Genomic DNA, 22662 nt, shown 5'->3' with positions numbered 1-22662 from the left:
GACCGATTTTGAGTTTGTGTTTCCACACAAACTCTCTTTGTTATCTTGTTTTTTGTTTTGTCTTCCGAAATCCACTATCACTCTACTTGAGAACGGACGAGAAACCCTTTTTTTGAGGGGTGGGGGGGATTTGAAATTCTAACTTCTCAATAACTACTAAGAAACTGACAAAATCATAGTTTATAAATAATTTCATTTTAATTAGCACTGTAAACACTATTTTTGTATATATTCCTCCATTTTTTGGTTCTTCTCTCTCTCTAACCCTTTCAACACGCATTCGCACCATTCCACATTCACGCAATGCTGCACATAACAGATGCCTTTGCTTTGATCTCTTTTTGTTCAACTGAGACCAGTCGTTATTGAGAGGCCGAACACTGACCCGCAACGTCACAAGCGAAAAAAAAAATTAGTTATTTAATTTATTTCAAGTTTTACAAGTTGGAATATATTACACCAACAGCGGTTTAGTTGTTTAGCAGCAGTTTGGTGCTACAAGTCAAGGGCCGTCAACAGCAATGTGTAATGACGTTGAACTCTTTGATTACTCTAGTATTTATTAAACATTCTTAGTCATAAAAACAGTTTATAAATCTTCAAATTCACGCCGATTTGTCAACTAGTAAACACACTCTGCATAAAAACTGGTTCATTATGAGTCGCCGAAATGTTATGTTACAACAGCAACTAAAGAAAGTGACTTTAAACAAATCTAAGCTCAAGCATGTCGTTTCTGTGAGATGTAAGCCCGTGTGGGAGGTATGAGGCAGTGGCGTAGAAAAGGATTTGGTGGCCCGGGGGCTTGGCCTCTTTAGGGGCCCCTGCATTTTGACATTCGACATATCATGATATGAGATAATGTACTAAAGCTAACATGGCGTTGGCTTAATATTTAATATAAAAACATTTAGGACACTTATTTGGTGGCCCCTCTCAAAGAAACCCCCCTCCCTACCATAGCTACGCCACTGGTATGCGGACTTTGTGCCTTAATCTTTGTGTCTTTTTGATTATTATATTAGGTTAGAACGTCGTCTCTCTTTATTTGCGCGCGTGTGGGTCGCAGAGGAAAACCATGACAACCAAATGAGCACACGAATAGACCTAAAATTTGAGACTATTAAAATCTCTTTTGTGGAGGTCCGTTTGTTGTGAAGGTCCAGGGCAGTAGCCCAGCCCTAAATCCGGCCCTGGGACGAAAGTTCATTAACGACAGTATAGCCAAGTGTGGGCCGTTGCCACGCTCATCTGAGAGGCCGTAATCTCCAGGGCACACGTCTATTTCGCCCTGACGTATTATATTGTTTTTGTTTGATATCTTATCTTATATATTACAAAAACAAAAACCGATACAACAATCCAGAGCGCATGCCATATGACCAGGCACCCATCCTGCCATATATAGCGTTTGAAGAGGGCGAGACACTTTTTACAGTCAGTTTTTAAGACATGTAATTTTTTTTAACGTAATGTAATAAAAAAAAAATTACTTGAGACTTAAAAGGGGGGAGGGCAGGTCTTGTCCTTTGCTTACAAGGACTGTACTCCACACATCCTTTGTTTAATGCGCCTCTCAATGTCGCAGACTTCATAAAACTCCACAACTTTTGAAGTTTTGAGTTTTTGGCACATCGGCACAATTTAGGCCATGTCGTGCCCGTAATCCTTCAAGGATTACTCTCCCTTCATATCACCAGAGCTAAATTCCATACAGTTAAATCATTAAAAGCAAGGTCTATTCAGTTAAAATAGTAAAGTTAGTAAAAATTTCATAATTTAGTAAGAATCTTTGTAAATATTACATGTTCATATTATCACAAATCAAATCTTCGTAGACTTTTGAAGTCCGGGACGATTATATTACACTTAGCCACTAATGACATAGAGGTACCTTGTAATTTTTATTCCTCATTCAATTTAAAAGTAACTTTTTTTTCATATCTTATCATCACTGCCCTGACATCAAGGCATACCTGGCAACTGTGACATCGACTAAAAGCAATTTTATTACGTACACGCACTAAGACTTGGTTTATTTAGATTTTTTCCCCCTGCAAAACTTGGTTGTTTGCATGTCATTTAGTAGGGCAGACGTAACCAATCGTTATTTTATGTGAGCCGAGAAGTAACTTGTGTCCAACAATTTAGCAAGGACGTGATCAAAGTCGTGATGGGCTTCGAATCTGATTCTAGAATAAATGTTGTTCAAGTTTTAGGCTTTTAATCGATACAGTTTGCATTGAGTCAGCCTGATAAACTGGACCAGATTGAAATTTGTATAGCCTCAACATTTAAAATGAAGATCAACTTTTCAACGTTGAGTCTAGTCCTTAGGCTTAAGTTATAGGAAAAGAAAATGGAAGAAAATGAATTAACAACTTTGACCTTTTGTTTAGGACCATTATCTGTCAATGTTTTGTTAAGAGATTATAACTAAACGACATAAATTTAAAATATTTTTGAATTGTATGTCTATTAAAAAACGAAATGTGACTTTATACCAATGAGATCTAGCCAAACTTAGATCTAGCCTATATATTGATTTTAAAAACTTTCAAGATGGAATCTTCTACCTAAGTGACCAGAAAATCGTTATCATCGCTCACTTAAGTCACAATTAATTAGATAGAAACCAATTGACTCTGCCATGGACAACATTAAGTCAAGACATTCAAAGCTTGTTTCCGGGAATCAGCGATGCGAATCGATGACGGATTGACTTGTGCATAAAGCAAGATTTTAAAAAATAACTGATGTCTGATGGGTAGTGGAAGGGCGGAGAAGGCGACCGCGTGGGAGACATCGTCTGCTGCATTAAGAAATTCTGAAAGCTATATTTAAACATGCGTGGGCCTATAGTGTAATGAATGTATTTACATGTAGTAGGCCTATAGTGTAATAATGTATTTACATGTAGTAGGCCTGTAGTGTAATGAATGTATTTACATGCAATAGGCCTGTAGTGTAATGAATGTGTTTACATGCAGTAGGCCTGTAGTGTAATGAATGTGTTTACATGCAGTAGGCCTGTAGTGTAATGAATGTGTTTACATGTTTGTAAAAATGTTTTACATATTTCGGATGTTCCTTCAGAGTTGAAGATAGTTTACTTCCTAGTCCAAACCTCCCGCAGGACGACGGGGAATGGGAGCGGGCAGGGTTTGAACCCTGACCATCGATAAATCCAAACGACAATCCAGCGCGCAAACCGCACGACCAGGCAGTGGGCCTATAGTGTAATGAATGTGTTTACATGCAGTAGGCCTGTAGTGTAATGAATGTGTTTACATGTAGTAGGCCTATAGTGTCATGAATGTGTTTACAGGCAGTAGGCCTGTAGTGTAATGAATGTGTTTACATGCAGTAGGCCTGTAGTGTAATGAATGTGTTTACATGCAGTAGGCCTATAGTGTAATGCATGTGTTTACATGCAGTAGACCTGTAGTGTAATGAATGTGTTTACATGTAGTAGGCCTATAGTGTCATGAATGTGTTTACAGGCAGTAGGCCTGTAGTGTAATGAATGTGTTTACATGCAGTAGGCCTGTAGTGTAATGAATGTGTTTACATGCAGTAGGCCTATACTGTAATGCATGTGTTTACATGCAGTAGGCCTGTAGTGTAATGAATGTGTTTACATGTAGTAGGCCTATAGTCAAGGGCACACTGGTAAGCCCGTGCAAGGCATGCACGTGGGTGGAACATGAAAAGGAAATGGAGAACATTTCAGAAGTCATGGGATCACACGGAAGCTGCTTTACGCAAATAAAATGTTAAAATCAATGCCACTGGTCCCCAAATATTTTTATTAGATCTCTGTTTCAAGGCATGAAATTCCGCCTCCAGGGTCGGCGTCTAACATTTTTAAACCACCCATTCACATTTCCCTTAATCTCAAACAAATGTATGCACACCCTGAAAGACATTTTTACAGGCAGAGGAAATTTTAAGTAGACTGCTTTATGTACGACGTGTCAACGAGCTATTGGTCTATACTGCCCACAGGTTGTGACGTTGCAGGTCAGTGCTCAGGCCTTCTGTAACGAATGGTCTATGTAGTTGTAAGTTGTGCTTCAGTGTTTTATGTATTACAGTTACTTTACAGTCTTTTGTATTGAAGAGCCTCTAATTTTAGCAATTTTTCTAATGATAACCCTATATAAATCTCCCGGCCATTGTTTGCGCCTGTTTTAGTTTATTTCGGTTTTCTAGAGTTGAGGGGTCCCAAACACAGGGTGCATTTTGTAATATTGGTCTTAAAAAGGTTGGTTGCAGAAGTGTCAGGAGCAAAAACTCTCATCATTTTTTTTTTAGTTTCATTTACGTGCTTCTTTATTAAAATCGTACCAATTGACAGTTTCTTGACCTACATGCTTCTGCTGCTGAAGCATTTCCAGTACCGGTAGCGTAATAGTCAGTTTAAAAAAATGCCTATCACTTCAGCCACTGGTTAATAGATTTTTTTTGTTTTAAAAGCTAAAACTACCAACGTCTTTGAACAGGTTAACTTAAAAACATGAACTAATTAATGTTTGCAGACGACAATCTGATCGATATAACCTAATCAAGAGACACATTGATTTGTTTCGTAATGACGTGGAGTAACCTGGAGAAGGAAAGTGCAAGACATTCTGGACCCCCGATGGAGGGGGAAGAAGTAAAACGTTAAAAATCATTGCTACACAGCTACAGGACTATTACATTGAGGATAAGTTACTGGATCAGGGAAATCTAGAATTTAAAACCAGCCGCATGGGAGATTATTGAGCGTGAAGATACCTACAAAGACTTATAAAAACAGTTCCCATTTCTTAACTTTACCTTTACATATTCATTAGTTTGTTGGACCGTTGGGGCACAATGCAAGATTCGTCGACCGTATTTCTCCATTCCTCTCTGTCCTTTGCCTTAGCTTCCTTCAATGTCAAGCCCGTCCTTTTTATGTTGTCCTCCCATCGCTTTCTCTGTCTGCCTCTTCTTCTTTTCCCTGGACTGTTCCCTGAAGGAAGGTCTTTGCGAACCCCGAAGATCTTGTTATATGGCCATAGATTTTTAGCTTGCGTTGTTGTTTTTTTTACGATAGTTAGCAGGGGTCCAATCGCTGAATTAATTTATAACCCTGTCTCTACTCTTCTTAAATAAGGAAACGCAAACAAAAATACGCTACGCCCCCAATAGAGTTTGTAAACAAATAGTGAGTTTAACATTTTTTTCTACAATATGTCCTATAGTCTAAAGCACATAAATTGTCTTTAGAACCAAATCTTAAAAAGTTGTGTAGTTTTTATTGGCTTTATTGAATGAGTTCAAGTTGAAGAGTTTAAATAGGCTATAGGCCCCCTATAGGGCAGTGCTGCAGAACTGCACAAGGCTAAATAAAACAAGCTGGATAGTTCTATAAAGCTGTTTGTGCCAAGCTGTGACCTCTGTTTTATCTTGGACTGAGCTCTTGACAGAGTGTTTTATCTTGGACTGAGCTCTTGACAGAGTGTTTTATCTTGGACTGAGCTCTTGACAGAGTGCTTTATCTTGGACTGAGCTCTTGACAGAGTGCTTTATCTTGGACTGAGCTCTTGACAGAGTGTTTTATCTTGGACTGAGCTCTTGACAGAGTGTTTTATCTTGGACTGAGCTCTTGACAGTGTTTTATCTTGGACTGAGCTCTTGACAGAGTGTTTTATCTTGGACTGAGCTCTTGACAGAGTGCTTTATCTTGGACTGAGCTCTTGACAGAGTGTTTTATCTTGGACTGAGCTCTTGACAGAGTGCTTTATCTTGGACTGAGCTCTTGACAGAGTGCTTTATCTTGGACTGAGCTCTTGACAGAGTATTTTATCTTGCACTGAGCTCTTGGCAGAGTGTTTTATCTTGCACTGAGCTCTTGGCAGAGTATTTTATCTTGCACTGAGCTCTTGGCAGAGTATTTTATCTTGCACTGAGCTCTTGGCAGAGTGTTTTATCTGGACTGAGCTCTTGACAGAGTGTTTTATCTTGCACTGAGCTCTTGACAGCATGTTAAGTTCTATTTTTTAGATCTACACCTTTCTAGAATAAAATCTTTCTTCCATACATAGATGTCACAAACTTTAAAAATATGAATGCAACTAATGATTTAAACTATCTTATATTTGCTCTATGTAACATATTTAACTCTTTCTCTCCGTAATTATTTACCACATTCTGGTGGAATCAACGTTGGTATCCTCAGTTAGGAGAGAAAGAGTTAAAAGTATCCTATATTTGTTATATGTAAAATATCAAACTTTTTGCTATGAGTAAGTAACATAATTCAAACAATCTTATATTTTCTATAGGTAAGCAAAATAATTCAAATATGTTATATTTGTTATGTGTAACACACTTCAAACTATCACAGATGTGTTATATAAAACATAATTCAAAATATTTTATGCTATATGAAAATATAATTCAAACTGATATATATATATATATATATAATATATATACATATATATTGAAGATAATTAACTTCCTAGTCCAAACCTTCTGAAGGACGATAGGGAATCGCAGCAATCAGGGACCATAGAGATGACCAAACAAAAGTCAAGCGACCTGGCAGCCATCCATTTAGGCTTAGTATTTTACTTTTTTTTTTTACTATAAAACTGAACTGCAAATTTATGTGAGTTGAGAAGTGATACAATTGTTGTTTTTTTTTAAATGCAGCAAACTAAGGTCAAACTGCTGAACACAAATACAAGTTTCAAGAGCAAGTTAAAAAAGTCTCAACAACTCTAAGTACTTGTCAAGAAGTTTTTAATGTCTGCAGGACATACTCTTGTAGAATGACATTATTCAGAGAAAACAGAAAAAAAAAGGTCGAGATATTTTTCTTAGTGACATGCAGGGACAAGAATGTGATGTATGAAACTTGATATAGGGCAGTGCAGTTTTGTTTAATGATGTAACACTCCAAGTTGCAGAGCTGAAATGTGTTCAGAGCTTGTAGACAATAAGATAAAGGCAAGCAATATTCATTAGTTACTAAAAGTTGGGATTGTTTCATAATTTTAAAGCCACTTCCGAATTTCACAGTTTTGTTCTTTTTTTAGAAAGAATTTTAAAGTTTCAACATTTTCACGCACAAAGGCCATATTAAAGCAATCTGTAAATGAGTTGCAGAGCAAGTGGATTTAGATCAATAAACAAGATCTTGAACTGTTCATAATCCAAACATCAGGTCTTGGAGTTTTTAGAGCCGATTTCTGAGCTTAGAGAATGAACATTTGGGTTGACAAAATGAAGTGCATAATTGAGTGACTGAGATGCAGAGCTGACATATTGATCAACTGATTGTGTGGCAGAGCTGATATAGTGAGACAGAGTCTGTGAACCAGACTTGACAAACTGAGGTGTAGAGTTTATGATTTCAACAGATTGAATCTCACTCTCTATTTTGTCTTGTGGGTTACTACGACTGTTGTAGCCAGACACAGAAGCACTCCTTTGGGTTGGCTTCAAAAGTCGAATGGCGCTGCGCCCTGCTCGTTGCGGCAAGGTACTAGTGTGAGGTACGTCCGGTTTAGGTTCTTTCGGTTCGGTCATAGTTGAAACAGCCGGAATGTTGTCATGGTGAACTAAGTAGTTTTCAAAAGTGTCCCAGCCGCCTCCAACCCGCACCATCAGGTGCCTTCCTTTGAGAAGCTGTAGAAAGAAAGACATTTAAGCCCTTTCTACTTAAAACTTATAGTAACTCTGTGCTCTAACACAATAGAAAGAAAATAATTTTTTTTCCCACATTACTAGTATAAAAAAAAAGGTTTAGACCCCACAGCTGTAGGGAGAAGGGGGAAAACTGTTGCTTGGGAGACAATGTTCCGATCATAGCTAATGCCGAGCATTTAATTTATCAGCACCAGCTTCCAAATATATATGTCATGTTTGGTTTTTCATGTTTCAGATGTTCCTTAAGAATTGAAGATTACCATATTAGCCAAAAATCTTACCCAGGAGGGCAGCAAGCAGGGTGTGAAACCAAGACCATCCAAACAACAGTACAGAGTGCATACCACATGAGTCCACCAAGCCATTCAGGCTAAATTTGTTTTCATTGACACACATGGAGGCATATTTTGGACTTTAAGAGAACCGGCAGTTAAACAGTATGCTTAATGATCAGAAATATTAAGTATGTAACAGAATGAAAGGTCTATTGGGTGTCATGACACCCTTAGATCTCAAAACTTGTAAAGACCTTGTGTCATGAAATGGTTCAAAAAAATAAGAAGAGAAAGAAGCAAAATAAAGTCTTTAAGTAAGCATTGGCTTGACTAATGAGGACAGAAAACAAATATATGATGGGAGTGTCTGCAGAATGCTTATGGCGCCTAATAGGCAAACAAATGTAGAGACAAACATGAGCTTCAACTACAACTTGCATTATCTCAATGCATTTTGGGTAAAAAAAAAACCCAACTATTTTCCATTTGTAGTATATCAATCTTTCGGAGGTAAATTTAACATGCAGCACATAACTTACTGACTACATTTAACTTACTCGTAAAAAAACTTGTTTTCCAAATACCAAGTAGACACCTGTGCTAATCTTTCTGACATACTTTTGACGATTATACTTGGCTGCTATCTTTGCAACCTGGAAAGAAAAAAAAAGAATGAGAGAGCATCACTTTTAACCAGGAAAAAAAGTTTTTGTTTTACAAGTTTCCAACGTTCCTTTAGATTTGGAGCTTTTTACATCCGAGCCCAAACCTCCCGCAGGACGACAGGTGATGGGAGTGGGCAGGGCTTGAACCACCAAGTTCACAGCACATACTACACAACCAGGCAGACATCAATAAACAATATTGTGATTCTACCTTGAAATACGATTGGCATAAACAAAGATGTGTATGAAAGGTAAGGCGAACTTGTGTACACATTGTGACTATAGATGTTTTAACAGTTTACTAGGATCTGAAGAAACCAAAACAAATGCTTTTATAATAGTTAAGTGAGATCGTAAAAAAAAACAATCAAATGCTTTTATAATAGTTTAGTGAGATCTGAAACGAAAGCCAAAACACATGCCTACATCTGCAGAACTGAAATACTTTAGAAACACCACTTTAGAGTACTAAGAACTTGGCCAATGAAAAGATGACGCAGGAATATAAAAAGGTAAAACTTACAGCGCTTTCACCAAGAACAGCGTAGAGAGTAGTATGAGCATCCAGAAGGACTCGGGAGGCTCATCTGTTTCTATAGGAACAATATTGGAATATGTTTCCTCCTGAAACACACCAGGAAGGAAATCAGTTTGGAAAAGGAATTTCTCCAAGATGAAGAGAGGGTAATGACTAAAGTAATAAAGGTAAACATTAGGCCCTTGTCCCCACCATGATAGGACATAGTTTGGCTACACTTTGTTTTCTACCTTGAACAAATCATTAGTCTAGACATAGCAGTAGAAAAAAAGTAGATATTTTCTTAAAAGTTTTTTTTTAAAAGCACATAAACAAGTTAACAATGCAGGAATTCTAAAACTAGTAATAAACTAAAACAAATTACTAAAAAAGAGTTTATTATTAGTTGCTTAAAAAGATTTATAAAAAAAAAATGCATGTAAACATATTTCTTCCAATGTAGCTACTAGGGTTCTGATTTTAAAAATTTAAAACGTAATGACAAGGGTTAATCCCAAAGAGCCGACAGAAGCCATGGCTCAAAATCAGTCTAGAGAAGGGAATCTACACACACACACACAGAGAAGAAAATAAACATGAGTAGCATCAAACATTAGGAAATGAAATATTAAGAAAGAAAACAGCAGGCTTAGCAATCAAAACAAGCTGTTAGGAAGTAGTGAGACAAGGGAGACTACAAATGTTTCCAAAACGACAGGAAGACTACAGCGAGGAATAGACAGGCTTTACCTTGGATGAAATCTTATATCTTATATAATACAGACGTTACTTCAAAAAAGAAGATGATTACGTCCTACCTTAATGGAAGAAGAGAACATAAAGAGAAAGGATAGAGCTAGTACTTGATCAGGAGGCAAACAATCAAAAGTAAAGAAAACTTATCGTTTATCGAGACTCAAAGAAAAGCTACCACCTAAGATAAACACAGACGACGAAAAGGGAATTTAAATAGAACATTGTGAGATAACATTTGATGTAATAAAATATGCAGGTCACAACTAGCTCCGCATAGTTGCATGATTCTTCCTTAATCTTTGGACTCAAAGAGAATTTTTTTGTAGTTGTTTGTTTAAATTTTACTTAAAAAATGGATAAGTTAATTTATAAAAGACTGACTGCTTCATCTAAGGAAGCATGCGTTTCCTGCTCCACCTCCACAGGTACAGTATCAGACTTGTTCATGGAATTCATTCTACTGAAGATGTACACAGGCTCTGGACTGGTTGAAGCACTGTAAGAGAGAAGAGGGGGAATGTTGGCCACAGTGCTATCGCTGTCTATCTCCTCTTCCATAGAGATCAAGGTAGGAGGTTCTAGGCCAAAACGAGCCCCAAGTCTTGCAAGTTCCATCAAGCAGTAGATCACTTGCATTTCTTTATGATGTGTAACTGAAATTCACAACAAAAAGTTATTTTTTTATAATGCTTAAAAGGAGAAAAATAATTATGATACATAACTGTAGAAAACAAAAGTAATTTCTTGACAATAAGTTCAATTAAAAGTGAAATAAAGTTACTCCTTCTTCCCTAGTGCTATTAGAGCATGGAATGGGTTGCCTGAGCTAGCCAGGAAAACCAGTGACTTGGCAGAATTTAAGTCATTGGATAATATTTTGCATGACTGAATGCATGACGCGTAGGACGTAATCATCTTCTTTTTTGAAGTAACTATGTGACAGATGATGTAAACTATAGGGCAGATGATGTAATGGGTCATTCTGTTACTATGGCTGATGGTTAATAAGGATGTTATGTGGCCAACACAATGACTAAACACCTTTTCTTTCCAACCCAATGTCAGGTACCCATTAGAGTTGGGTGGATTCAAAAGTCTTCCTTAAAATCCAGACACAATCCCAGTCTTCATTGAGATTTGAACTTGTCACCTCAATTCAGAAACTAAAAGCTTGACCACCCAACTACCATGCCCCTTGCAAAAAAATACATAAAAAGAAACATCTTTGTTTGCTAACGTCACACAGTTTAAAGCTATAATTTATACAGACACTTTTCTATGCACAATTGAAGCCTAAACTGTTTATACCTAAATCTTCAGAATCAAATAAGTTTTCATCTTTGAGTCCATAAGCTTTGCACCATTTTAGGAAATTTGCTGTGTTGTCCCTGGCTAACCAAGTTCCTGATTTGGCATTTTTGTTGCAGTGTATCTTGTAAGTTGGTAAAGGCTACAAGTAGACATATGATTGTTAACATTGCCTGTGTCAACCAAAAAGAACATAGAAGACATCCATCTGTACATTGAAACCTTAAAATTATTTCTACAATGTTATCTAGTCTAAAATTATCTGCAATTAATAATAACAAATTTATAACTTGTAATCAGGTGCTACAGTAACAATGGAATTGAAAGGTTAATATGACCTAGTATTTTCAGAAATGATATCTGATGACTCAAGTACCAATTTTTTTTTATAACTGCAAGGCATCTAGTATTGTGCTAAATAAGTTTCTTGTACTATGAAGTAAAGTAAAATTGGTTTCTTATTGGTCATTCATGTTTGCTTAAAAATACAACTCAGTAATTCATGACTTTGCTGATGAGGTAATATGTAAGTAATATGTAAGTATAACAAACCATAAAGAGCCTTCTAGTTATTACATTGAAATATATATTTACAGAACATTTATGAGCTATTGATGCAGTGGGCAAGCAAAAATTATAATGTGCAGTCAAGAGTGGACAAATCAATTTTTTTAAAAAGTCTATTACATCTATATTTTGGTTCTGAAAGACTTACTGCGTTGTATAGTCTATTATGTCTGTATTGTGGTTCTGAAAGACTTACTGCTTTGTAAAGTCTATTACATCTATATTGTGGTTCTGAAAGACTTACTGCTTTGTATTTCCCCATCTCGGCATACCTCTTTGCCTTCTGCTCAATGATCAAACTTAACTGACACAGTATGACTCCATTGTCTAATGCTTGTATAAAGTTCTCAGTCGAAATGTTTGTTGGTCCTAAAATACATCCAGAGATTACTTAAAAAAGTGACCATCAATACAAAAGATACAATTTTAGATTCAAATATATTGTTTGAATTGTCTCCACTTTGATCTCTGGTAAAAATGATCCAATCTTGATCTTCTGCTGTTATTGCAGGAGGTTTGGGTCATGGATTGTACCAACAAAAAGGGTGTGGTGGCTGATAAATAAGGTGTTTTGTTTCTAAACTAAAAGGTCTAGGATTCGAATCTCAGTGAAGACTGGGATTTTAAATTTTGGGATTTTCAAGAAGCCTTTCAGTCAAGCAAACTGTAATGGGTAGCAGATATTAATTGGAGAAAGTAAAGGCGATTGGTCGTTGTGTTTGAAATGTGTTTTCCACCTAACAGCGTTATTTACCATCAGCCATAGAAACAAATGAGCTTTGTATCATTTATATAGCTCCTCCTTTATGATCAAAGATGAGCACATTTCTTTTTTCCTATGAACTCGTAGATGACATTAAGTCCAATCCTCCCTTTAAAACCTGGCCACATATATGGCATGGGTAAGTTGGATCTACTGCAGATAAGTCTGCTTCTTCTCTCAGCCTTTTATACCTCTGCGTTCTTTCATGCTGGCTGCTCTTCTTGCCTTGTATTTTGAGGCTCTGACACTCACGCTTCACCTCATAAGAAGCGATAGAGAGCTAGTGTTTCCCCAGCCATGATTGTCAACATCACACTACTTGGCGAAGCTCTTATGGGTGTCTTTGCAACACCTGTGTTAACCCCGCTGCTTTCATGCACATAGCTCCGCATAAAGAAGTCGTTTGGCAAGGGGATTGTCTGGCATACTGACTGCGTGTGACACCCATCGAAACTGGGACCTTTTTGCTGCGGCGTGGATACTGTTCATATTGAAACATGTCCTATAGGTCCCAAGGTCTGAAAGGGGGTACTTTGTTCTGTACAAATACAATCGGCTTAAAGAATCTGAAGCTGAAAAGATTTAAAATTTCAATTACCTTAACTATTATTTTAAATAGATTTTTTAAATGTCCATTTATTGTACTAGTTTTGAAATGCATTTCTTTTCAATTTCTCCAATCTGCTTCTTTGCTCTCATTTTTATGTTGGAGCTTTCAGATGGCTAGACCAATACATGAGATGAACTGCCAGTGGTTTCCAAAACAGGGAGCTCTCCTTATAGTTTTTTTTTCTATTTGAAGTGTTTTGTATGGGCCTCTTGGTAAATAGAGCAGTTTTGGAGGACATGGACAGCATTCTCTGGTGACACTCCACATGGGCAGATTTCACTGGTTCCAATTTTGAGTTTCCAGTACATATGTTGTCTCATACTGTTGTGTTCGGTCCTGAGTCGAAAGATTAGACGTTGATCTTGTCGGGATAGCTTATAATAAGCATCATCTTTCTTGTGATTTGGATAAGAGCTTGTCCATTTCTCATTTATTTTATTTACTATTAGTTTCTTCATTTCTTCTGGATAGAGTGCAATATTTAATTGTGAGTTTGAATTCCTCCAATGATTAATGATTATTTGTAAGTTCATGTTAATAGCTTGTCAAGTATTTGTTCTGTGCTTTGTAATCTAGCACTCTAAAGTGTTTGGGAACTAATGGTGTTCATCTGGTTATCTATAAGTAGTCAATGGTGGTATAGGCTACTAATAGTCAGTTCTACTATCATCTTTTTGAAGGAACAGTGGTAATTTATAAGAAAAGATTAACCTTACTGGGTTTTTTATTTTCTAAAATACTGTCTTTATTAATGGAAAAGACAAATTAATAAGAACAAATAAGAACAAGTAAAGAACTAAATTGTATCCCTAGTTATGCTTACAATTTGAAATAAAACATAATAACACAAGCAACAAAAAAAACTAAAAACAAAAAAAAAAATTATCTCCTCTCCCCCCCAACCATAAGAAAGTAAGTTTGACAAACAATTGAAGCGGAATGATTTTGTTGTGATTGAATCATTACCTAAAGTTTTAATAATCCATTCGGAAAGGTCATCTTTCAGTGACAGAATGAGCTCCTGTTGAAGCTTGCAGCGTCTTTGTGAAATATAGTCGGACTGATCATCTGCAGGATTAAAAGGTCAACAAAAAAAAATTTCTGGTCATCATTTATTTCTTAGAAATGTTTTTTTTTTTAAGCTTTGCTTTATCTATGCTCAATGTCAAATTACCAGATGCTAAGTTCCATGATTGTGAATGTTTGTTCAAAATAACTTTCTTTAGAACAAAATAAATTGTTTGGAAACAAGAACACACACATTTCTGACTGCTCTAACAACTGGAATGAGAGTTTACATTAAATTTAATAAGTTAACAATAAAAAAAACATAAATTTAAAAAGTTTGATTTTGAAAGCTAGCAAAGGACAAATGAAATTCACAGATTTTTTTTTGTTACTATTTGTGAGCATTTGTTCAAAGAAGGGTGGCTGCCTGGTCATGCGATATGCACCCTGGACTGTTGTTCTGTCATCTAGATGGTCCCAGGTTCATTCCCTGCCCACTGCCATCCCCTGGAGTCCTGTTTGAAGTTTGGGCTAGGATGTAGATTATCTTCAACTTGGAAGAAACCACCAAAACATGTAAAACATTGTACAAATCAAAAGGTAAAAGGTTAAATTGATTTGAAATTGTGGAATAAATAATTTTGAAGCACATTTTTGAACAATTAAATATCAATAAAGACTAACCATCGGATGTTTGAATTTCTTTACTTGATCTGAATGACTTCTTGTCAGTAATTGTTACTGGGTCAGTCCCATGAGAATTATCGTTCAAGGTAAGATCACTCTCAGATTTCTGCCCAATCATCTTTCTCAGCAAAAGTAACATTCTGACAAAGAAAAAGATTATATTCTAAATCTTTAAACAAAATTATACCATATACATCTGATCCTTTATACTCCAATGGTACAAGACTGGGGTGGTGTCAGATTATTGAGATAACTAAAGGTGGGCTGTACTTCAAAGAATTTAGCCATGTTATACCTCTAAATATTTTATATTTACATTTGCCAACTTTGCTTGCCATCATATAAGATGTGACAAAAACTTCAACTATAAAAATAGTACTAATAGTAATTACAGAAGACATGAATGTATCACCACACTTTTGCAGCTGAAGCATACATTGTGGTTCTGAGTCAGTGCTGTGTCAGATTACTGTGTTGGATAAAAAAGTGTACTCAAAGGTGAACTGTGTTAATAATATAACTTAATAGAACAAGTTGGCTTATCAGCAAAGAGAAAGGATTAGATTAATAAAAAGAACATTGTTACAGATTACATATTATTATATTTATATATCACAGAGTCTAGATCTTGTAATATAATAATAATAAAATAATTTAGATCTAGATCTAGTAATAATCTGATTAGTGATTAGTCACAGTGAAAATCGATAGACGAATAGTAGAATATCTAGATGTATAATTAGTATGACTAGATCTATGACTAATCTTGAGTAGTATCAAGTATGAGTGAGTCAGAGACTCAGTGTACTCAACTGTCTACACTGCATCCTTATGATACAACACTACGACTACAGTACAGCTGTACAGTGACAGTCTACTAACTAACTAGGATATAAAATCTAGATCTAGAATTGTCAATAGAGAGTCAAGTGACAGAGTGACAGTCAGAGTGACTCAGAGTCGACACTGACTGAGTCTGTCTAGTCTATCTCTAGAGATCTATATGGTGATTATGGGTAATTTCAGTTTATCTGCTCTCTAGATTAGGACAATCTTTCAGAATTTACCAAACAGATCTATCTGTGAAGGCGGCAGTGCTTTAAGCAATATAGTCTTGAGTGTATAAAAGTAATCCGGACTTTACTACTAGATTTAAGCCTGCCATTGCCGATAGTGGGTTGTTAAATTAAAACTTCTGCCCGGCAACAGTATCGGTAGCATGCATCTTTTATTACATTCGCAATTTATATATATTAAGATCTACTTACCATAAAAATTACTAAAAAAAAAAAAAAGATTATTAAGATTGCTTCTCTCTATCTTAAAGTCGATACATGTCGGCAAAGGTATCTGCGTATCTAAACTATTACCATATATATATATATATATATATATATATATATAGTTCGTCCATCGTGGTTCGATGATGACCACTTTGTCATCCAGGGGGCTGAGGGCTTTGCACTGGGGTTTTATGCCTCCTCATGTGGCTGGTGAGACCTATGTGAGCCCGGAATGTTCGGCCGCACACTGAGCAGGTTTTCATTGCTTTTCTGGCGTTTTTCTTCTGCCAGTGTTGTTCTTTTTTCCTCAGCAACCTGTGCGCCAGTTTTTACATCGCGACGCCATGATGCTCTGTCATGTGCCTCTGTCTCCCAGGTGCCTGTGTCTATGCTGAACGCCTTCAGAGAAGCTTTGAGTTTGTCCCTGAAGCGCTTTCTTTGCCCACCTTGCGAGCGCTTTCCTTCGCTTAGTTGGCCATACAAGAGTCGTTTAGGGATGCGATGGTCTTCCATTCTGTAGACCTGCCCTGCCCATCGCAGCTGGGACTGCATCAGGATTGTGTGGATGCTTTGCAGACACGCTCTTCGAAGTACTTCAGTATCTGGTATTTTGTCTTGCCATTTGACATTTAGTATTTTTCTCAGACATGTCATGTTGAAGTGGTTCAGTTTCTTTGCATGTTTACTGTACACTGTCCATGTTTCTGAGGCATAGAGCAATGTAGGGAAGATAACGCTCTATAGACCCCTAGCTGTGTGTTTGTGGTGATACCACGCCTGTTCCAGACATTTTTAGACAGTCTGCCATAGGATGCACTGGCCTTGGCGATACGCAGGTCGATTTCACTATCGATTTTTCCGTTTCTATATATATACAGGAATAGGACAGTTGGGGAGATTCGCCTAGAACCGAACCGAGACGCATGGAGGAGCTGGGTAGTGCAGTGGCGTTGCAACCATGACGCGAAGGAGTACGCTACGCTCAAGCCCTCGACAAATAGGGGTCCAAACGGGCTTTTGTAAAGGTTAAAAGGAGTTACGGTAAGAATTGAAATGCTTCTATTTCTTGCACAATGGTACTTAAAACAATTGTAGATTTAGTGATATATAATTGCATTTTCGGTACATATGTAGGCCTATAGGGAAACCGGACTTTACTGGAGTAGGGCTAATTGAGGACATGCTCTCCTTTATGGAAGCACATTTGCTTTTCAACTTTCGGGGGTCAAGAGAGACTTTTTATTGACTCAATAAGAAGCATCTTGACCACAAAGTGCAAATTTGAAGAAAATATATTATTAGCTCCAATGTTGAACTGCATCTGGAATACATCGAAGAAATATTGTACTAATATTGACCCTTCGTTTTGCAGCCTCTGGGCATGCATCAGGTGAGAGAGAGAGGAAGAGAGAGAGAGAGAGAGAGAGTAGGGCCTATATGTAATGAATCTAAGACAGACAGCTGCAGAGTGAATACATAAACAATGTAATTTCTAAAGATAACAACAAAAACCTATGGTCATACATTAAGTCTAAGAAAATGGAAACAACAGGCGTAGCGCCATTAAAAGATGAACATAACATAATACATAATGATAATGAAACTAAAGCAAACATTCTAAACAAATACTTTGCATCAGCATTCTCAGCCCCAGGAGACAAAAAAAATATTACTGAATTTGAACCAAGTAGACAACATAGAAGATATAGTAGTACAAGAAAATGGAATTCAAAAACTATTAGCCAACACCAAACCAAATAAAGCTTCTGGACCTGATGGTATTCCAGCTAGATTACTCAAAGAACTAAGTAATGAGCTAGCCCCAGGCTTCACTTAACCAGGGCAGAGTACCAAAGGACTGGAAAGAAGCTAATGTCACCCCCCTATTTAAAAAAGGAGAAAAATCTGACCCAGGAAACTACAGACCAGTATCACTTACCAGCATCACATGTAAAATCCTAGAACACATAATATGTAGCAACATCATAAACCACTTAGACAAACATAATGTCCTCACACTATACCAACATGGCTTTAGGAAATATAGATCATGTGAAACACAACTAATAGGACTAATTGATGATTTTTCAAAAGGTTTAGATAATAGTGAACAAATAGATGCTATCTTACTAGATTTTTCTAAGGCTTTTGACAAAGTTCACCACCATAGCTTGCTTAAAAAATTAAAATATTTCGGCATTAATGGTCCACTGCATCAGTGGATTAAAGATTTTCTGATAGGGAGAGAACAAACTGTAATAATAAATGGCTCTAAATCAACGCCGATAACAGTAAACTCAGGTGTACCTCAAGGAACAGTCTTGGGTCCACTACTATTTTTAATTTACATAAATGATTTACCAAATTGCATTAGTTCAGGAACAAAAGTCAGATTATTTGCAGACGATTGCATAATATATAGAACAATAAAAACAACACAAGACACAGATATTTTACAAAGAGAATTAGATGAATTACAGAAATGGGAATCAAATTGGAGCATGTCTTTCCACCCAGAAAAATGTCAGTTGTTAAGAGTAACAAAAAAACTAAAACAAATTAATTCCACTTATCTTATTCATGGCAAACCAGTAACACAGACTAAAAACGCAAAATACCTAGGTGTTATAATAAATGAAAAACTGTCATGGAATCCACATATTGATGAAACTATAAAAAAATCAAACAAATCATTAGGATTTATTAAAAGAAATTTCTATAAATCAAATAAGAACATAAAACTAAAATGTTATTTAACCTTGGTTAGGCCAATAATAGAATATGCATCCTCTGTTTGGGACCCCTCAACTCAAGAAAACATTAAGAAACTAGAACAGACACAAAATAGAGCAGCGCGATTCATAACAAACGAATATTCACATTTGACTAGAATAACACCTTTAGTAAAATCACTAAATTTAGAAAGCCTTCAGGACAGAAGACTCAAAAGTAAAGTAGCAATAATACATAAAACACTGAACCATAATCTTCAAATACAAAAACAAAATTTAATAAAATACTCTGAAAGACACAAAGATAAAGGCACATTCCTCGTCCCATATGCTAGGACAAATTTGTACAAATACTCCTTCTTCCCTAGTGCTATTAGAGCATGGAATGGGTTGCCTGAGCTAGCCAGGAAAACCAGTGACTTGGCAGAATTTAAGTCATTGGTTAATATGCATGACTAAATGCATGACGCGGAGGACGTAATCATCTTCTTTTTTGAAGTAACGTCTGTATTATATATGATATAAGGGAGACAAACTCAACGAGGATTAATCTTCAACGATCATATGTTTATTAACATTGACAAAACACAAGCAGTGACTACAGCCCATGGGCGCCCGCAGGATTTTTTGCAAAGGGGGGGGGGGGTGCAAGCTGCCACCCATGGCTCAAAATCGTATCCTCCAACTTTCTTGTTATATTCGGGCCCTCATACCTAATCGATATTAAATGCATATTTTTTTTTTCATGAAATAAAAAAAAAATACGAAACTAAACACGTGAACAAAGTATTTACTGTACACAATGTTAACTTTATCCGTGAGGCCCGTGCTTCCCTACGTTCGATCAAACAAAAACTGCAAATGTTGACTATGGTTGAAGAAACTGTCAATAACTTTACTTATGAATTGCTTTTCGTCGCGATGGACAAGCTGGCGGTGAACGCTTATCGTGCAATTCTGATATTCTTCTTTGCATTGCAGCTTTTGCATCGTTTTATGTTGAAGACAAAAAACAAGTTGAACTGACCATTATTATTGCTCGAAAAGCGAGACGTAATGAAGAAACTTAAGAATTAAGATATGTAATGTAAAGCTGTGTTCTGTAATAACTCACAAAATCCAAACATGTGTTTTTTTCTTACTGTGTCTGTTAGACTGCGAATTCTCGTCAGCAGAAACTCAATATCCGTATCAAGTTTTTGTGCCAGCAGTCTCTCCTTCCTCAAGATGACACCTCTGACGTGTTCCTCAGGATGGTCAATTTGGTTTTTGATTATGCCATTAATATAACTGCTGATGTGCTGTTAAGTGGACACTGTGTTAAGTTGGAAAGACTGAAACACCATGGAAGCTGGTTCAAGAACAGATGAATAATTGACGACAATGAAAAGACTAATCAGAAACACAAGAGGATGAGACATTTTCTACACGTGTGCAGTTTGTCTGGTTTCACTTGCAGACGTTATTATAAGATCCGCCAAAAAGGCAAAGATCTCTAAGTTGAGACTTAAACCTCGAATGGATTCGTATTTTTCAGTTCATTATGTCTCACACAAAAGAGGTAAATTTAGCACCAATGCTATTGCTAAGGACAGTTACGGAAAAAAGAATGCTAGCCATCACGGGGCAGCCTTGGTTGAGTAGTTTGTCCATGTCTAGACTGTACAATGGCGTTCGAATCTCCTGCCTTCTGTTAAATCACCATAGTTAATTAACTAATTAATTTAAAAAAAAAAGTGATTCTTGTGTTGTCAGGTAAAAGAAATTATTGTGAGAAATTTCAGCTTGATCCGAAATTAGGCGTGGGAGAAATAACATGTACAAACTTTTTACCAGACAGACAGAGTGAGTTGATATCAGCTTTGTAAAAATAGAACATTTTATAGTCTGTTGTCGGTTTTAAACATTTAGCGAACATCCTTATTCTCTACATCAGGGTTGTCTTCGCTGAGAGTATAGCATTTTCTCTATAAAAACGAAATTAAAAGAGTCACGTGTTGTCCTGGAGCATGAGCTAGTATACAAAAATTCGATGACAATATTGGAGGGGTCCAAAAATCGATTGCGAAAATCCAAACAATATACAAGAAAGATAATAGTAATAATGCTTTTCTTTGAGTCCGAAGAATAATGAGGAGTATAGCTGCAACCTATATATTATGCCACATCCAGCGCAGACATACGGTGGTAGTCGACTTGGGTTCTCTTTTGGCCACCTACGTCTGCATTCGGCAGTGGATTTTCTTTACATCGTCTGATCTCAAATGTGTATCCCTACACATTCAGTAATAAGTAGATCTTTATTAAAACTTTTGAAAGAGTGTAGGGGCCTCCACATATTTAAATCCGGCCTAGCTTTTATCGCAAGGTTCTTCCCCTTCGGCACCGTTTGATCTCAAATGTGTATCCCGCGGCCTTTGTAAGAAACTTTAAGCTGTCTTGTTATGAAATTGCCTGCTTCAAGGTGCACTCTTCGATGTCACTTAAACTGACAAGAAAGATACAGAGTGAATTAATATCATCATCTTTGCCAGTGGTCCCGTTTGGGACATGAGCCACCATCCCAGTGGCGTAGCTAGGGTATATGATGCCCGGTGCGGCAGCTCCTCATGATGCCTTCCAAAATGAAAAAAGAGCTGCAAAAACACTTTTCCCCCCAAAAATAAAGTGTTTTGATTGTCAGAGAAGTGCTAATACACAAACAAGAAATTAGACAAAAATTATATTCCAAATAAAATCTTACTCGCTTGCAAAAGTATCAATAATTTTTATTGAAATCTATTTTTTTCCGTCAGTTCTTGTTCATCAATAATTTGTGAGCCAGATCCAATTGTAATACCAGGGCTGATTCTGACCCTCAGTCGGCCACTGTAGTTAACCCTTTTATCCAGGGCTAGATATAAGGGATAGCAGGTGTGGCTACTACCCAGGGGTATCCACAAGAAAGGCCCCCCCCCCCCAACAATAGAGAAAAAAAAATCCATATTTATTGAAGTCTGCAAATATATATATATATATTTTTGTTTTCATTTGTACTGAAAATACTTTAAATCCTTACAGTTGGCAACACTGTCATGGTTAAAAAAATGTCTCTTTCTAGTTTGTATAATACTCCAGATTAGCAACATTGCATAAACCCTAAAGATGTAATTTTTTCTTTACTAAAATATGTGTATTAGAAAATTGCATTTTTTTTTAAATGAAGGAAATTAATTTTAAAATAGGTAATGTTTTTAGATATTAGTATTTTTTTTAGTAATAAGTAGATCTTTATTAAAACTTTTGAAAAGAGTGTAGGGGCCTCCACATATTTAAATCCGGCCCAGCTTTTATCTCAAAGTTCTTTCCCTATTCACTTCCTAGGGATGTTGTTATGGAGTGTGTGTGTGTTTCTATGGTGATCGCAGGAAGAGGTTTGAGATTGGTTGTGAATGATGTAAGATAAATAGGTAGGACAGACCACTCCATATTGACAGACTGAAAAGACTTGTAATTGTAGTGAGTTAGATATTGTTCAGAATACCATTCTATATTATTATTTAAGTCTACTACATTGATTTCTTTTCAAGTGAAATTTTTTTATGTTGTGCTAAAAGATATTTTAGGTTTTGTTCACAAAAGAATTTTTATTTAATTTATTTCCTACTAATACAAGTTAAGATTTAATAAGCCTACTGCAGTTTAGTTATCTACCACCACTTTGGTGCTACAAGTCCACGGCCATCCACAACAGACAGACAGACAGACGTGCTAGATAGAAGATGTAGCTACCCCAATATAATGGAAGTATACAATTTTTATT

General features: G+C 36.5%; 1 protein-coding gene across 2 annotated transcripts; it reads right to left on the bottom strand.

Moving 5' to 3' along the window:
- Nucleotides 1-6762: 6762 nt before the first annotated feature.
- On the bottom strand, nt 6763-16058 carry LOC106079816 (growth arrest-specific protein 2-like). Of its 2 annotated transcripts, XR_008778683.1 has the most exons (9): nt 15913-16058; nt 14843-14985; nt 14117-14218; nt 12022-12146; nt 11211-11352; nt 10284-10555; nt 9153-9253; nt 8522-8617; nt 7529-7668 (listed from the first exon to the last, which is right to left on the bottom strand). XR_008778683.1 is itself a non-coding variant. In XM_056033919.1 (8 exons), exons 2-8 carry the CDS (start codon nt 14982-14984, stop codon nt 7201-7203), a joined length of 1347 nt encoding a protein of 448 aa, XP_055889894.1. In that variant the 5' UTR covers nt 14985; nt 15913-16058; the 3' UTR covers nt 6763-7200. The 2 variants fall into 2 exon arrangements, 1 of the variants encoding a protein (XP_055889894.1); XM_056033919.1 differs by lacking the exon at nt 9153-9253 and having other exon boundaries at nt 6763-7668.
- Between the last annotated feature and the right edge of the window lie 6604 nt (nt 16059-22662).

The sequence above is a fragment of the Biomphalaria glabrata genome, chromosome 6 (genome assembly GCF_947242115.1).
Source record: "Biomphalaria glabrata chromosome 6, xgBioGlab47.1, whole genome shotgun sequence".
In the NCBI taxonomy this organism is placed as follows: domain Eukaryota; kingdom Metazoa; phylum Mollusca; class Gastropoda; family Planorbidae; genus Biomphalaria; species Biomphalaria glabrata.
This window is presented reverse-complemented; position numbering and strand designations above follow the sequence as displayed.

What these genes read in the sequence shown, in the direction of transcription:
- LOC106079816 (XM_056033919.1), bottom strand. Translation starts at nt 14,984, where the DNA reads ATGTTACTTTTGCTGAGAAAGATGATTGGGCAGAAATCTGAGAGTGAT. An exon ending in AGATGGGGAAATACAAAGCA is followed by an intron (nt 11,353 to 12,021) that starts GTAAGTCTTTCA and finishes GTCTACTTGTAG; the next exon opens with CCTTTACCAACTTACAAGAT. An exon ending in ATGCTTCCTTAGATGAAGCA is followed by an intron (nt 8,618 to 10,283) that starts GTCAGTCTTTTA and finishes TTTTCTTTCCAG; the next exon opens with GTTGCAAAGATAGCAGCCAA.